This window comes from Astyanax mexicanus, unplaced genomic scaffold (genome assembly GCF_023375975.1).
Source record: "Astyanax mexicanus isolate ESR-SI-001 unplaced genomic scaffold, AstMex3_surface scaffold_60, whole genome shotgun sequence".
Classification (NCBI taxonomy): domain Eukaryota; kingdom Metazoa; phylum Chordata; class Actinopteri; order Characiformes; family Acestrorhamphidae; genus Astyanax; species Astyanax mexicanus.
Genome location: NW_026040070.1, coordinates 27,501 through 42,511, shown reverse-complemented (window position 1 = coordinate 42,511; position 15,011 = coordinate 27,501). Strand labels below are relative to the sequence as shown.

The 15,011-nt window shown below is 51.3% G+C and overlaps 1 protein-coding gene and 1 non-coding gene across 2 annotated transcripts; one reads left to right on the top strand and one right to left on the bottom strand.

Annotated features, from left to right (window-relative positions):
* Positions 1 to 5,785: 5,785 nt before the first annotated feature.
* On the top strand, positions 5,786 to 6,977 carry LOC125798506 (uncharacterized). The gene is made up of 3 exons (XM_049474155.1): positions 5,786 to 6,319; positions 6,397 to 6,645; positions 6,726 to 6,977. Exons 1-3 carry the CDS (start codon positions 5,786 to 5,788, stop codon positions 6,798 to 6,800), a joined length of 858 nt encoding a protein of 285 aa, XP_049330112.1. The 3' UTR covers positions 6,801 to 6,977.
* A 4,679-nt stretch (positions 6,978 to 11,656) lies between these two features.
* Positions 11,657 to 11,810, bottom strand: LOC125798534 (5.8S ribosomal RNA). Its single transcript, XR_007437330.1, has one exon. It is a non-coding gene; the product is annotated as a 5.8S ribosomal RNA (ribosomal RNA).
* Positions 11,811 to 15,011: the final 3,201 nt, after the last annotated feature.

The window sequence follows — 15,011 nt, the reverse complement described above, 5'->3', positions numbered from 1 at the left end:
GATCATCCATGTACTGCGCCAGAGTGACCCCTTGCGGTAGAACTAAGCTTGCCAGGCTATCTCTCAGTGCAGCATTATAGATAGTAGGTGACTCACAATAACCCTGACACAACCTCGTAAAAGTATATGCTTTCCCTTCAAAGGAGAATGCAAACCAGAATCTGCTGTCTGGATGAATTGGAACACTGAAAAATGCATTAGCCAGATCCACTACACTGTAGTGGGTGTGTTCCGATGGTATCTGAGACAAAATAGTGTGGGGATTTGGAACCTCAGGGGCTCGTGCTTGAACTGCTGCATTTACTGCTTGCAAATCTTGTACAAATCTCCACTCATCCCGGCCGGGCTTCTTAACAGGAAAGATTGGAGTTCTAACTGGTGAGTCTGCGCATGGCACTATGACCCCTTTTTCAAGAAGAGCTTGAAACACGGGCCTAATGCCTTCAACTGCTTCAGGTTTCAAAGGATATTGAGCTTGTCTAGGCCTATATGAAGACTTAGGTGTAATGGACACAGGTTCACAGCCTTTAATCAACCCTACATCATACTTACTGCTGGCCCACAGCTGAGGAGGGAGAGAGCTGAGCTCCAGTTCCTCTTCCTCTGTGAGCGAAACCGCCTGCACCAGTGGCGCGCTGCCAAACAGCTCCACTGTAGGCTCTGTTTTCAAACGATACTGATAAGGGCATCTCCACGTGTGGGTGGAGGCGCTGTGCTGCACATTGGGGTGTTTTGTATTAACCCAATCTTTAGCCCTGGCCACCCGTAAAGCCCATGGACCAATATTTTTCCATGGCACGGTATGGTTAACTCTGGCCAGGGAGATGTGAGGGGAGGAATTTTCTACTGTGAACAAAGTGTCCTGCTGTTTAGTTAAAGAGACCATAGCTGCTGCCTTTTCACTGTCCCAAATTAAAAATGTTGTAGACAGTGGTTCTGAAGTCTGGTGGTAAAATAACTGTTCGTATTCATGGTCTGGCCCACTGCTAATGTGGGATGTACAATGCAAATCAGTTTGCTTCCACTCTAAAGGCTTTGTCACCAGTTTCTTTGTTTCTGACAGAAAATGTTTCATTGTTTCACTCTGTTCTTCTACACAACGCCACATATATGCATATCCTGGAGCCCCAGGTGCAAATTGGACCATGCATGGTTGTTCAAATTCTATAGATAAACCAGTTGGTGAGCTAATCAAGTTACAACCTAATTTACACATCAAATCTCTAGCCAACAAGTTTACTGGGCACGTTGAGGAGATCAAAAAGCAGTGAGAGAAGGATCGATCATTTAAAGAACATTGGAGAGGCACAGACACCTTTTCTTTAACTATTTGCCCTCCTACCCCAATTAATGCTGTATGTTTTCCTGGTTGTGTTTCACATTTCAAATCCTCAGCCCTAATTACAGAATAACCAGCACCGCTGTCAACCATAAATTTCAATGTCTTTCCACATACTTCAACATTTAACATTGGCATTGCTGTAGGATTATTGGTTAATTGCTGCACTAAACTAAGGTAAGAGAAAGAAAGATCTACTTCCCTGTCCGATGACTCAGTGGACTCGTCTGTGCCGTCCTGCCTCTCCGCCGCCCGTCACTTGTTTGACGCACTGCTGTCAACTTCTCCAGGACAGTCTCTAGCAAAGTGTCCTTCCCTTCTGCAGGCATAGCACCTGTTTGTCCAATCCACTTCAGTTTCGTCCTCTTGACTGTTTTGTTGCTGTTGTTGAGGAGCTGGTGGTCGGAATACAGGCCCGTTACCAGCAAATCCACTTCGTCCACCTCGTCCACCTCTTCCTCTACCTCTTCCTTTTCCTCTCTGGGAGCTTGCAGTTAGCTCCGTTACCTGCTGTACCATCGTTAACATAGCTTGATCCATCGTTTCAGACTTTTTCTTCTCCTTTTTCTTCTCTTGATTTTTGAAGAGAATCTCATAGTGTCTGGCATGATCTTCAATAACGCTGAGAGGTTGTCGATAATATCCAATACAGTGTTGTTTGATGGAATTGGCCAATTCTGGCTTCAGTCCCAGTAGGAAGCTATTGCGCAAGTGTGCTTCCCAGGAAGAAACCGCATCAGCATTTTCTGCTCTGGCTGCAGGAGCGTCAAGTCCACTATGATCAGTGTGGATTCTGGTTAGACGAACCATATAATCCTGCACAGTCTCTCCGTCTTCCTGTTTGCATTCAGCGATTTTTCCCATGTTGACGTGAAGGGGAAAAACTGCAACAAGACGCTCTTTTAAGTCTCTTATCATGTTCCTGTACTCCAAATTCACATCTGGGTCTGCTGCAGGATCTCGATTCCACTGAACATCACCCAGTCTGATGTCCTGCTGCGGCCAACCTCTGTCAATCTTGCAGTAACTTGATCCAAGTTTTCTCATCAGGATGCGCTTTATCTCGTTGGCTGTGGGTCGGCACGAAATACAAAAGTTCTCAAATTCATTTCCGAATTTCCTTCCTCCAACTTGTTGTGGGTCTGGTAATCCAGTAGAAACTTCCAAAATGTCCTTTTCAGTCCAGTATCTGTGAACTAGCATTGGCCCTTCATGCCCTGCTACTTCAACCATCGGTCCTACGAAAATCAGATCATCTGACTGGTCCAAACGCCCTGTGTTTTGGGGCTTTGCAGGAGGGAGATTGGTTTGCCCCCCCCCTGGCCTCTTTTGCCTTGTGTTGCTTGACACCGGGGAACTTGCTGGGGCGTTGGTCCCCAAACTTGTGTTGGCTATCATCTCATCCAGCCTCTCCCTCAGTTCTGCATATGGACCGGGTTGAAATGGGCCTGCATACGCTGGTGGTGGTGGCGGTGGTGGTGGTATCTCAGCTGCTGGTGGTGGTGGTGCCTCAGCTGCTGGAGCGCCTACTTGATTGTTGTTAGGTGGTGGGCGTCGGGGACAGGCGGCGTCCAGGTCAGGATCGAGCACTGCTGAGAGACACTGAGACATGGGTTTAATTGCACCCCCCTCCCTTTCTTTCTCCCGTTTTTCTGCCTCCTCTATCCAAAACCCTGCTGCCCTTAACATATTTTCCTTATGCTTTTTCCAATGATTAGTTACTGCCCGTGGACACCCCATGTGCGGCTGCTGTATCCTCTGCTTGAATCTCCCTAAATATTTAACACCAAGACTGCCATTTACTGGAAATCCAAAGTATCTAATCCAAATTGGAACATACATTACACTCTCTGTGCCATAATTTCTACTCATCTCATGAAATAATGGAGCAGTGTGTATTTTTGGGTTATATTTTAATTCTTTAGCTAAGTGGGATCCCATTTTGTTGTTCTCTCACTTGACTTTGACTCAGAAATTTAGTTCCCAAAAATTATTCTCACCCTCCTCTATTCTTGCAGTCCTTCTAGCGGTCCGGACCTATTTTACTCTAATACACGTCTGTACTTAGAGACCTTATCAACCAGGTGGGTTTTGTACACACGCTGCTAACTGCCGCGTCTTTAGACGCCGTTAACTGCCACGAGTTATATGCCGTTAAAACTGCCACATATACTATACCGCTAACTGCCACCCCTTTAAAGGGCCGCTAACTGCCATATAGGTACTATTTTATTCTCAAGAAGGAGCTGCTTGAGGACCGGTGGAGGGAATTTAATATTACAGTTTTTTTCAAAAACTGATTTTGTCACTTACCACCAAGGTTCTTATTAAATCCCGTCAGATCGGCGGACGGAGACCTGCCCCCCTTCACCCCCACGGTACTGTCCCTTTGTCTGTGGGCCTTCCTCGTTTTGGGTCCGGTCTCACCGGAGAGCGTCCTCGATGAGAGGGACCTTTCTCCGTCCGTCGATCACTCTGGGATCCTGTCTCGTGACGCCAGTTTGTGGTGGAAATACCTGTGACGATTAATAAAGACAAATATTAAGTTCTGAGTCGTGTCAGATGAGTAACAAGTTTTTATTAATGCAAATTATTGAGAGTACAATCAGTCATGAAATCATCACGCTCTGAAAGTGCTCTGAGAGTAACAGTCTCTCAGAGCCATTATTTATCCCCGCTCCGCTGTATCCGGAACCTTAAACCATGTATGGACATAAGGTTTCCCACTTGCAACGGCATCCTTCAGAATCTCCCTTCTATCCCAAGACGGAAACTCCCTTCTGTTCCCAGGCAGACTTTTTTAGGGTTGTTTCCCGTCAGAAATGTCAGCATAACCTCTTCACGTTCACATCCTGGTGTTTACTCAAAAATGGTTATCAGACAAGGTTTCTCTGCAAGCTAGCACGTACACAAATGTCGGAATGGCCTACAAGGTAACTCTGCAAAACGAGCTAATATGAAGTGAATTACCACTGTGAATATTGAGTGTGATTAAACACATCTAATAAAATAAACATGCATACAAATGATCACATCTAGTGAAATGAACATGCATAAAATGATTACATTTGTCATAACAAGGTGGTTATAATAGTAATAACATTGTGATAATGAAATTTCCCACGTCACCGGATAGCACATTTGAGGTTGCCTGTAAAGTTTCGTGAAACAGAAGTCAACGTAGGCCAAACTCCTTCCCCCGACAATCTAGAGGTCTGAAATTTAAATATGTTGTCCGAATGGCACTGCTGGTGTTGTTTGTAAAGTTTCTTGTTACTGAAGTCAACGTAGGCCAAACTCCTTCCCCCGACAACCTAGAGGTCTGAAATTTAAATATGTTGTCTGAATGGCACTTCTGGTGTTGTTTGTAAAGTTTCGTTTTACTGAAGTCAACGTAGACCAAACTCCTTCCCCCGACAACCCAAAGGTCTGAAATCGAAATATGTTGTCTGAATGGCACTTCTGGTGTTGTTTGTAAAGTTTCGTGTTACAGAAGTCAACGTAGGCCAAACTCCTTCCCCCGACAACCCAAAGGTCTGAAATCGTAATACGTTGTCCGAATGGCACATTTGAGGTTGCCTGTAAAGTTTCGTGCCACAGAAGTCAACGTAGGCCAAACTCCTTCCCCCGACTACCCAGAGTTCTGAAATTGAAATATGTTGTCCGAATGGCACTTCTGGTGTTGTTTGTAAAGTTTCGTGTTACAGAAGTCAACTTAGGCCAAACTCCTTCCCCCGATAACCCAGAGGTCTGAAATTGAAATATCTTGTCCGGATAGCACATTTGAGGTTGCCTGTAAAGTTTCGTGCCACAGAAGTCAACGTAGGCCAAATGTAGTTCCGTAGGTGTGACCTACATGGGACCTACATAGTTGTGATCAGCATCCCTAGCTGGATATATATATATATATATATATATATATATATATATATATATATATATATATATAAACAATTTATTGTTTCATATTTTACAGTATAATTCATTATTCATTACTTAAAAGAACTCTGCTTGCTGGTTCAAATGAGCCATCTCACTCCTCAGTAGGACTTACAGAACAAAAGATATTCTGCTTTAAACTTTGAAAGTTCATAGCCAATCAGATGGCAGAATGCAAATTCATGCAAATGAGGGTCGAATTAATAAGGGCCACTCCACGCAACTATCCCTATACCTAACCCTAACCCTAACCCTAATTCGGGATCCATTGCATTACGCTCCTCTTTCACATTCACCTGCCCAGAATGTGCAATCCGATCCTGGACTTGCAACTCCAGCACTTGCATATTGCACAACAGCCAGCGCCGGATGTGGCCCTGCCCCAAACACGGCCTATAAAAGAGGCCACAGACCAAGCCTCTGCGTCGGGAAGACTGCTACACACAAACATGGTGGTTCTCTTACTGGGTTTTTGTCAAGGTTTGTTCACTGCGCTTTCTCCAACACATGGCTGCAGGTTTTTCCGACCAGCAGCTCAAGAACTTAAAATTTCTGGAGGATTTTCTACGGCTGAGGCAGTGGCCAGCCGACCTAGCTCACAAAGGGTATGCCCCAACATCCATCAAGGTTATGCTTCTCAATGCTTCTGCCTTCGTGAACCATTTCAAGGCTTTTCACTTAGAGATTTCTGGTCTTAGTTCCAACAAGCTGGAACGTATTCTGCTGCATCTTCGAAGGCTGAGCCGTGACAACACCAGGGCAGTGCTAAGCCACCGGCAGAGAGCAAAACAGAAGAAATCAGAGTCCCTCCGAACCAGCACTGAGCTCCAGTCCTTCATACGCAACGCCGAGCGTAACCTGCCCAGAGTTATGGATGACAACCGCACCAAGCCAACCTCAAAACTGTACCGAATTGCCCAGGGATATGTTGCGGGGTACCTAGCAGTTCTCACCGGCCACCGCCCCATCGTTTTCTGCAACATCACCAAAGCTGACCTGCTGGAGGCTGAAAAGGACCCACTCGGCCGCACCCTGGTGTGGGTAAGTACTGGGTAAACTCTCTCTTGGTTGATTGTGCTTTTTATTTGTGTTACTCATGTTGGATCTCTCACCCTTAGGTTGCTAGGCACAAGACGGACAGAGCCTTTGGGAATGCGTATTTGGCTCTCCTGCCAAAGGAAGCTGACTGGCTCAGAGGCCTGGCAGATATATCCAGCCTCTACGGTGGAGAGCAGTGCCCGTATATATTCCAGTGGAACGGCAAGCAGGTCCAGAAGCTGAACCGTATGCTGAGAGCAGCCTGGCAAGTTGCTGGCATGACTGGGGACATTGCTTTCAGCCTGATCCGTACATCCATCGCCATAGAGGTGAGTGCTGCCCCTGCATCTCACTGCGATCACCAGCCTCGTACATCCAACATTTACACCGTCTCTCTCTCTCCTTACAGGCCAAGAAACATCTGTCACACTCGGACAGGCTGCTGGTGTGTAACAGCATGTGCCACGACATCTCCACAGCCTAGCGGTTCTACACTGATGTTCCCAATCTCAGTGAGGTTTTCCGCATAAGGGACCTTCGGACACAGGCTTTGAATAGCTCTGCAGACCCATTGGATGCATCTAGTGATCCAGAAAGTTCATCCAGTGAAAGCAGCTGCTCTCCAGATAATCAATAAAACCATCCATTATACAATTTTAAAGATGGTCTCAGTGTGTCTTTTGTATTCATTTGGGTCTACCAATGGTTTATAGTTTTGGTCTACCACTGGCATAATTCATCCATATTTTGGCCTCATCTTTATCCTTATCTACCCAGGCAGAGTTCACATATTTGGGTATACAGAAGCCTCAATTTGGCCTCATTTTATCACTTCCAGGGCTGGAAGTTTAGCCACATGTCTTTGCATTTTATACACCAGGTAGAGTTCACATATTTGGTTATACAGAAGCCTCAATTTGGCCTCATTTTATCACTTCCAGGGCTGGAAGTTTAGCCACATGTCTTTGCATTTTATACCCCAGGTAGAGTTCACATATTTGGGTATACAGAAGCCTCAATTTGGCCTCATTTTATCACTTCCAGGGCTGGAAGTTTAGCCACATGTCTTTGCATTTTATACCCCAGGTAGAGTTCACATATTTGGGTATACAGAAGCCTCAATTTGGCCTCATTTTATCACTTCCAGGGCTGGAAGTTTAGCCACATGTCTTTGCATTTTATACCCCAGGTAGAGTTCACATATTTGGGTATACAGAAGCCTCAATTTGGCCTCATTTTATCACTTCCAGGGCTGGAAGTTTAGCCACATGTCTTTGCATTTTATACCCCAGGTAGAGTTCACATATTTGGGTATACAAAATCTACATGCGACCCATCCAAAACCTTCATGCGACCTCCAGAGAGTCAAAGGACCAGAGGCACTGGCTGAGGCCGAACAGGGTAGCTTCAAAGTCAGGTACAAATCTGGCATATAAGGGTCCTTTATTCACCATTGCAAAAGAATAGTTCAGAAATTTTCTAAGTCCTGCTGGACTTAGTTAAATTTTGGGAATCGTTCTCAGGTTCTTGGACCCCTAGTCATTGCCATTTTCATTGAAAGCCCGACGGCACCCCTTTGAAAAACCCCCTGACGAAAAAACCTCCAGAGCGCGGGCGAACTCAATCTGAGGCCGACCGGAGTGCACCTTTGTCGGCCCGAAAGGGGGTCAGAAATCCTGGAGCTCGCCACCCCCACTAGAAATTCTGTGAAATGGTAGACCAAAAGTGGGGACTTAGAAATTTTTCGCACTTTTTCAGCCTACCACTGGTAGACCGAGTGGGACTTAGTCATTTTTTCCACTTTTTCGGAGCTACCACTGGTAGACCAAGTTGGACTTAGTCATTTTTTACAATTTTCTCATTTACCACTGGTAGACCAAGTTGGACTTAGTCATTCTTTCCACTTTTCTCATTTACCACTGGTAGACAAAATTGGACTTAGTCATATTTTTTTTCCACTTATCGGAGCTACCACTGGTAGAACAAGTTGGACTTAGTCATCCCCAGTCCCCTGGGCATCCAGCCCTGGAGGACTCACCCAGTCCTGGGCCTCAGCCCTGGACAAGTCCCCTGGGCATCCAGCCCTGGAGGACTCACCCAGTCCTGGGCCTCAGCCCTGGACAAGTCCCCTGGGCATCCCTAGGAGAGGAGAGGGAGTCCTGTCAATGCCTGTAAGTCTCTGTGTTCCGATGCCTGTCTCACCCCGGGAGTCGATTCTAAGAGACCGTTATCCGCCTCTACCTCAGTCGGGGACCATCTCAGCCATTTCTATGGATGGCGGGCCGAGCCATCCCCGAACAACTTTGCACCGTTAGAAGGTAGCTGCTCTTACCTTCACCCTCCGGAGGCTAACCCGCTGGGTCGGGTAGGAGCGCACCGTGCACAGTGGCCACGGAGGGCCGCGCAGTTGCCTACCCAGGCGGGAAACCTACTTGTGCCAGTCACCTGCCTTCGTGACTTGTGAGGTGGGTCCCTTCATACAGCCCTCATCCTCGGCTCCCTTGAGCGATCGAGGCATCGAACGAACTACCCCTCCCTGCCAACCCTCGAATAGGAAACAATTGGGTCGGCAGGTTGCACATGATCGGCCTCACTTAGCCACCCCAACGAGTGGGATGTTACCGGGTGTACCACGTGGAGGTGGAGGCCTGCGACACGATGCTCAATGCTCTCTCTCCGGAGTCTCCCGTTCCTGTGACTCCGGGGTGTGCTAGTTACTCCCGCCGTTTACCCGCGCTTCATTGAATTTCTTCACTTTGACATTCAGAGCACTGGGCAGAAATCACATTGTGTCAACACCGGCTTAGAGCCCTCACGATGCTTTGTTTTAATTAAACAGTCGGATTCCCCTGGTCCACACCAGTTCTAAGCCAGCTGTTAGGCGCCGGCCGAGGCGCCGTGCCGGGAGGGTTCTCCCGCACGCCGCGACCCCCCCCTGGCGCGAACCGGGAGGGGACGGACGCGGAGGTCCCGACGCAACACCGTAGCCGGGGAGATCCGCGAGAAGGGCCCGGCGCACGCTCAGAGTCGCGGCCGCTGCTCCGAGTCGTGGCCAAGAAACGGCCGGGCCTCCGGACGACGAGAGAGGACGGGCGCGATGCGCTCCGAGGCTTCCGGACGAGGGGCGGAACAACGGGACGCGCGGGGCAGCCGCTGCCCCAGTCGCGGCTCGAGTCCAGCCCCACTTCGCTCCCTGGCCCGACCGACCCAGCCCTTAGAGACAATCCTTATCCCGAAGTTACGGATCTGACTTGCCGACTTCCCTTACCTACATTGTTCCAACATGCCAGAGGCTGTTCACCTTGGAGACCTGCTGCGGATATGGGTATGGCCCGGCGCGAGACTTACACCCTCTCCCCCGGATTTTCAAGGGCCAGCGAGAGCTTACCAGACACCGCCAGAGCCGCGACACTTTCCAGGGCGCGGGCCCCTATCTCGGGGTGAACCCATTCCAGGGAGCCCTGCCCTTCACAAAGAAAAGAGAATTCTTCCCAGTGCAACCGTTGGCATCTCCAGGTTCGTTTGCGTTACCGCACTGGGCGCCTCGCGGTGCCTATCTCCGCCACTCCGGGTTCGGGGATCTGAACCCGACTCCCTTTCGATCGGCCGGGGGCGACGGAGGCCATCGCCCCACGCTTCCGAACGACGTTCGCCCATCCCTTAGGGCCGACTGACCCATGTTCAACTGCTGTTCACATACCAAGATCTGCACCCACGGCAGCTCCACCCGGGCCCGCGCCTGAGGCTTCTGCGCCACCGCGCACGCGTTAGACTCTTTGGTCCGTGTTTCAAGACGGGTCGGGTGGGTAGCCGGCATCGCCGCTGACCCCGAGCGCCCTTTTGTGCGGAGGCCGGTCCCCGCCCTGGCTGCGCGACGCGGTTGGACGCGGACTGAGGACAGTCCGGCCCGGTCGACGGCACGCGCAGGGGATGGAGGGGCCCCATCCCTCCCCCGCGGGGGAAGGAAGGCGCGGAGGTACTCACCGGGGCCCCGGGGGTAAGCGGCGAAGTCGGGGCGGGAGGGCGCTGTAAAGCTTGCGGGCCGGAGCTCGCGAGCCACCTTCGCCTTCTGACCCTTCCAAGCCGAACCGAGGCCGGTCGCGGCGCACCGCCGCAGAGGAAATGCGCCCGACGGCGGGCGTTGGCCCGAGCCCGCCGGTGGCCTCCCTCGCGGGAGGAGCTCGCCGGGCGGACTGGTACGACACCGCCGCCGGGTTGAATCCCCCGGGCGGACTGTGCGGACCCCACCCGTTTACCTCTTAACGGTTTCAGCCCTGTTGAACTCTCTCTTCAAAGTTCTTTTCAACTTTGCCTTACGGTACTTGTTTGCTATCGGTCTCGTGCCAGTATTTAGCCTTAGATGGAGTTTACCACCCGCTTTAGGCTGCATTCCCAAGCAACCCGACTCCGAGAAGAACCGCGACCTCGGCGCGGCGGGGGCCGTTACCGGCCTCACACCGTCCCTGGGCTGAGCCTCTATCAGAAGGACTCAGGCCCCCCGGCCCGCGCCGAGAGATACGGACTTCTATACGCCACATGTCCCGGCGCCCGTGAAGGACGGGGGATTCGGCGCTGGGCTCTTCCCTCTTCGCTCGCCGCTACTAGGGGAATCCTTGTTAGTTTCTTTTCCTCCGCTTAGTAATATGCTTAAATTCAGCGGGTCGTCTCGTCTGATCTGAGGTCGCGCTCGAAGGGCTGTCGTCGCCAGGCGTACGCCGCCGCGAGGGAGGGCGGGAACCACCCCTCGCGGTCTGGCTGGAAACCGTTCGGAGGAACCCTTCGAGACGGGGAGGTTCGATTCGGCCGGAGGACGGGATGAAAACGGCAAGAAAAAACTTAAGCCCCCCTCTTCGCCTTCTACCGGAGCATTTCCTACTAACCTCTCTTTTGCCGCGCGCTCGGCCCGAACGAAAAGGAGAGGGAGGACGGAGATCCGCCGACGGAGAGACGGTGCGCATAACGGGCAGCCAGAGAGGGTAAAACCCACCGGCAGCCGTCGCTACGACGTCTCTCCACGGATCGCCGCCACCTCTCCCTCGCCGGAACGAGGAACGGTAGAGGACGGTGTGTGGAAAGCCGGCCTCCGAGACCCATCGCTGGGCAACGGAGACGAAGGCGAGAGGGGTGGACGAAAGTCTTTCCCCCACGATCAAGCCCGTCGAGCGGCTTTTATCGAGTCCCAAACGAGAAGGGAACCTGACCGAGTCTGCTTTTAGGAAGACGAAGGTGCCTCGGAGCGGGCACCTTCGAACCTCCAGCCGCGGTCCCCTCGAACCGTCTCTTACTCTTCCCCGGAGGGAAGAGGGAGACAAAACGAAAAGGTCCGATAGATTGGAATAGCGACCCTCAGACAGGCGTGGCCCCGGGATTGACCCGGGGCCGCAATGTGCGTTCAAAGTGTCGATGATCAATGTGTCCTGCAATTCACATTAGTTCTCGCAGCTGGCTGCGTTCTTCATCGACGCACGAGCCAAGTGATCCACCGCTAAGAGTTGTACTCTTTATGGTTTTTTGTTTCAAAGCCAACAGACACAAAAGTGATGGTTGAAATAATGTTTTACGGCAGCCGCGGGTACGGGCGCCCCGGAATGCCGAAGCGAACTCGGGGTCATCAAACCGTGCCGCCGAGCCGCCTCTGGAGAGAAACCCCGCAGACGGACTTCGGGGGCCAGGTACCCGTCTCCCTTTGGCCGTAAAACATTTTTTTGTTCTCAGGACACCGGTTTGCATCAAGTCATTACAGGCCGAAGGGAATCCCTGTAGTTCCCGACGTCGGGCCGTGGGTTGAAAGGAGGGCTTGTGGATGTAGGGAGTCGTACCTACCAGGAGGTACTACCAACCCCGATCCCGGTAATGATCCTTCCGCAGGTTCACCTACGGAAACCTTGTTACGACTTTTACTTCCTCTAGATGATCAAGTTCGATCGACTTTTCAGCACAGCACCAAGGCCCCGCGAAGGAGCCCCGGCGTGGCCGATCCGAGGACCTCACATAACCATCCAATCGGTAGTAGCGACGGGCGGTGTGTACAAAGGGCAGGGACTTAATCAGCGCGAGCTGATGACCTGCACTTACTGGGAATTCCTCGTTCATGGGGAATAATTGCAATCCCCAATCCCCGTCACGAACGGGTTAAAGCGGATTATCCGCGCCTCTCGGCGTAGGGTAGGCACACGCTGGCCCGGCCATTGTGGCACGCGTGCAACCCCGGACATCTAAGGGCATCACAGACCTGTTATTGCTCCATCTCGCGTGGCTATACGACACTGGTCCCTCTAAGAAGTTAACCGCGACCGCGGGGGGCCGCGTAACTATTTAGCACGAAGGAATCTCGTTCGTTATTGGAATTAACCAGACAAATCACTCCACCAACTAAGAACGGCCATGCACCACCACCCATAAAATCGAGAAAGAGACATCAGTCTGTCAATCCTTTCCGTGTCCGGGCCGGGTGAGGTTCCCCGTGTTGAGTCAAATTAAGCCGCAGGCTCCACTCCTGGTGGTGCCCTTCCATGAAGTCCTTTAAGTTTCAGTTTTGCAACCATACTCCCCCCGGAACCCAAAGACTCTGGTTTCCCCGCACGCTGCCCGGCGGGTCATGGGAATAACGCCGCCGGATCGCGGGTCGGCATAGTTTACGGTCGGAACTACGACGGTATCTGATCGTCTTCGAACCTCCGACTTTCGTTCTTGATTAATGAAAACATTCTTGGCAAATGCTTTTGCTTTCGTCCATCTTGCGCCGGTCCAAGAATTTCACCTCTAGCGGCGCAATACGAATGCCCCCGGCCGTCCCTCTTAATCATGGCCCTGGTTCAGGAAACCCACAAAATAGAACCAGAGTCCTATTCCATTATTCCTAGCTCAGGCATTCAGGCGAGTTTGGTGCCCGCTTTGAACACTCTGATTTTTTCAAAGTAAACGCTCCGGACCCCTGAGGACCGGACACCCAACCAAGGGCATCCGGGGGGCGCCGGGAGGCAGGGTCTGGGACAGGCGGTATTTCGCCTCGCGGCGGACCGCCAGCCCACTCCCGAGGTCCAGCTACGAGCTTTTTAACTGCAGCAAATTTAATATACGCTATTGGAGCTGGAATTAAGGCGAAAAACGAAAAATCCTCCAGAGCGCGGGCGAACTCGCTCCGAGGCCGACCGGAGTGCACCTTCGTCGGGCACGGGAGTCGGGCGAAGGGGGTCAGAAATCCTGGAGCTCGCCACCCTCACTAGTTTTTGGCGTGAAATGGTAGACCAAAAGTGAGGACTTAGAAAATTTTCGCACTTTTTCGGCCTACCACTGGTAGACCGAGTGGGACTTAGTCATTTTTTCAGCTTTTTCGGGCCTACCACTGGTAGACCAAGTTGGACTTAGTCATTTTTTCGACTTTTCGAGCCTACCACTGGTAGACCAAGTTGGACTTAGTCATTTTTTCGACTTTTCGAGCCTACCACTGGTAGACCAAGTTGGACTTAGTCATTTTTTCGACTTTTCGAGCCTACCACTGGTAGACCAAGTTGGACTTAGTCATTTTTTCGACTTTTCGAGCCTACCACTGGTAGACCAAGTTGGACTTAGTCATTTTTTCGACTTTTCGAGCCTACCACTGGTAGACCAAGTTGGACTTAGTCCACCAAGCCTGGGATTCAGCCCTCAGCCTGGACATCTTGGGAACCAGCCCTGGAGGACTCCCCCAGGCCTGGGCTCCATCCACCAGCCTGGGACCCTCAGGAACCAGCCCTGGAGGACTCACCCAAGCCTGGGCTCCATCCACCAGTCTGGGACCCTCAGGAACCAGCCGTGGAGGACTCACCCAGGCCTGGGCTCCATCCACCAGTCTGGGACCCTCAGGAACCAGCCCTGGAGGACTCACCCAAGCCTGGGCTCCATCCACCAGTCTGGGACCCTCAGGAACCAGCCCTGGAGGACTCACCCAAGCCTGGGCTCCATCCACCAGTCTGGGACCCCTTGGGAACCAGCCCTGGGTGCTTGGACCCCTAGTCATTGCCACTCTCCTCATTAGCCCGACGGCACCCCTTTGGAAATCCCCCCGACGAAAAATCCTCCAGAGCGCGGGCGGACCCGCTCCGAGGCCGACAGAGGTGCACCTTCGTCGGATAAGAGAGTCGGCCGAAGGGGGTTCGAAATCCTGGAGCTTGCCACCCTCACTAGAAATATCGTGAAATGGTAGACCAAAAGTGAGGACTTAGAAATTTTTTCACACTTTTCCGACCTACCACTGGTAGACCGAGTGGGACTTAGACATTTTTTCCAACTTTTCGCATCCACCACTATTAGAACAAGTTGGACTTTAATTTTCCAATTTTCCACAGCTACCACTGGTTGACCAAGCTCAACCACACCACAAGGCCGGCTCAGGGCTACCATAACTCCAAAGCCAAGAAGTAGTGCAGCGGTACATCGCATCTGCATGGTTCCCTGGAAAGGCTTCACTCAGCCGCGGGGGATCGAACCCCGAGTACAATATCACCCCTTCCAATCAGCGCATTTATGGGGTTAGCTTTCACAGACTTGGGTGGGCCACAGGTGGGCACAAAAATGAAAATGCAAGCCGAAAAATGTGCAACTTTGCCAGATTTATTTATTTCAATTTTCAGCCTTGCACTTTCATCAGTGTTCCAATGGAAATTCCCTAACCCTAACCCTAACCCTAGTACTTGGATGGGAGACCACCTGGGAA

Coding starts and splice junctions, on each gene's coding strand:
- LOC125798506 (XM_049474155.1), top strand. CDS start 5,786: ATGGCTGCAGGTTTTTCCGACCAGCAGCTCAAGAACTTAAAATTTCTG. Junction 6,320..6,396: donor TCGGCCGCACCCTGGTGTGG/GTAAGTACTGGG, acceptor TCTCACCCTTAG/GTTGCTAGGCACAAGACGGA. Junction 6,646..6,725: donor GTACATCCATCGCCATAGAG/GTGAGTGCTGCC, acceptor CTCTCCTTACAG/GCCAAGAAACATCTGTCACA.